General features: G+C 52.1%; 1 protein-coding gene across 1 annotated transcript; it reads right to left on the bottom strand.

Moving 5' to 3' along the window:
• Positions 1-214: 214 nt before the first annotated feature.
• On the bottom strand, positions 215-892 carry LOC132945598 (uncharacterized). The gene has a single exon (XM_061015369.1). The coding sequence runs from the start codon at positions 890-892 to the stop codon at positions 215-217; it is 678 nt and encodes a 225-aa protein (XP_060871352.1).
• Positions 893-1,954: the final 1,062 nt, after the last annotated feature.

Genomic DNA, 1,954 nt, shown 5'->3' with positions numbered 1-1,954 from the left:
GTACTGGGTCCTGCTGCAGCTGTGCCGTAGTCACCTGACGTACCCGTGCCGCCGCGGTGGTGCTGGTGCCCTCCTCCAGGCTGGCCGACCTCAGCAGCTGTTGGCTGCGTTCTAACAGTTCCACCGCTTGTTGGAGGGTGCCGTGTGTCGTCGGGGCTTGTCGCTCCATTTGGTGGTCTGGTGCTGTTCCGACTGAAATGATGTACCTTAAATGCTAATGTGGGTTTATTGTTGGGGGGATTGGGTGGGGGTGTTTGGGGCTATGCGGTGTTCGCCCGTTTGAGGCAGGACACATGTATTTTGCGTGCTGGCTGTTGGTCTGTGATAAACACACCTTTACCGGTCCCCACCATTTCGGTGCGAAGCCGGCGTGAAATTTTTTGTGCGCGTTTGACAGGTGGTGCGCCTTGTAGTACACCATGTCACCTGTTTTGTACTTTGTGTCCGTCGGGCCACCTGTTACCGGTGATGCGATCAGTACATCGCTTTCGTGACTCACCCTATCCATATTTATTTGTTCGATCGGGTTGTCCACTGTCCGTGGCAGTATCCAGTCCCCCGGCCTTTTGCCCTCTCTCCCGAGGACGAGTACCGATGGTGGATATCCTGTCCGGTCGTTACGCCTGTTCCTGATCGAAAAAAGTATGGGGGCTAGCTTGGTGTCCCAGGTGTTGTAGTTGCCGTCGACGAGTAGTGCGCGTAGACCTTTTTTTAATTCCTGGTTACGGCGTCTGACTGGGTTGGCCCTCAGGTGATATAGCGGAGTTGTCCAGCCCTCGGCTCCCCACTGTTCGATCGCTTTACGCATATCGTTTGCTACGAACTGTGGGCCGTTGTCGCTTAAGCACACACGGGGGTATCCAAAACGTGAAAAGAATTCTCGTTCGAGCATTTCGGTTATTGTTTTTGTAGTTGCTGTTCCGAAGGGGTATGCCTCGGTCCATCTACTAAACAGGTCCGTGGCGACCAGTATATACTGTTTTCCCCTACTAGTACGCGGGAAGGGGACCATGAGGTCTATGCTAATCACCTCCTAGGGGTATCGGGGTATTCTGGTTGTCTCAGGGTCATCTGAGCGCGTGTTTAGTGGTTTGGTACACGCGCATATGTGACACGACTTGACGTACAGTCGGATGTCTTTTTTTTGTCCTTTCAAAAAAAAAAACCGTTGTTTTACCGCCCTGTACGTTTCTTTCCAGCCTGGGTGGTTTGCGAGTACGTGATCGTGGTATGCCCAGATCACGTTCTGTGTTTTGTCCTTTGGGATGACTACGGGTGTGTGTTCGTCCAAATTTCTCCGCAGAAGACCGTCGGTGGAAATGTATTGTTTTTTCTTATCCGTGGTACTTTCGGTATTGTGCGCTGGGTCGTCCGTTGTCATGTTGTGCGCTATGTCATGTGTATTGGGGTCATTGGCCTGCCATGTAACGAGCATAGCGTGTGTGATTGTAGAACCACTAGTGGTGTTAGCCGGGTCCGTCGTGGCGAACAGCTTGTCGGCCGGTGAGCTAGTAGGGGTGGTGAGTGGTGAGTTGGGTACTCCTACTAGTCGTTCCTCATCTACCGGTGGCCCGGTGGTTGAGTTGCGGGATAGCATGTCCAGTGCCTCGTTCTGTACGCCGGGCACATGTGTGGTTTTGTAGTCCAGGTTAGCCAGCAGCTGTAGTGCTCACCTGGTTAACTTGGAATTTGTGTTTTGGGCTCCGTGGAGCCATGTGAGTGCCGAGTTGTCGGTGAATAGGTCAAAGCGGTGGGCCTCTAGGTATGGTCTGTAACGTCTCCTCTTCACCTGGGCTCTTACCCGATCAGGTGTCGTTCTGTTTATATTAACGAGGTCTCAGAGACTCGACCACGGTGTGTGATATTATTTCTAGGGATCAGGGTTACCTTTTGTGAAGCAAGTACTCAACGTAATATATATATATATACTAGCTGATCCCGCTGGCACTTCGTT

This window comes from Metopolophium dirhodum, chromosome 5, assembly GCF_019925205.1.
Source record: "Metopolophium dirhodum isolate CAU chromosome 5, ASM1992520v1, whole genome shotgun sequence".
Taxonomy (NCBI): domain Eukaryota; kingdom Metazoa; phylum Arthropoda; class Insecta; order Hemiptera; family Aphididae; genus Metopolophium; species Metopolophium dirhodum.
This window is presented reverse-complemented; position numbering and strand designations above follow the sequence as displayed.

Bases quoted from the DNA above. Each gene is read 5' to 3' on its own strand.
- LOC132945598 (XM_061015369.1), bottom strand. From the start codon at position 892: ATGCTCGAACGAGAATTCTTTTCACGTTTTGGATACCCCCGTGTGTGC.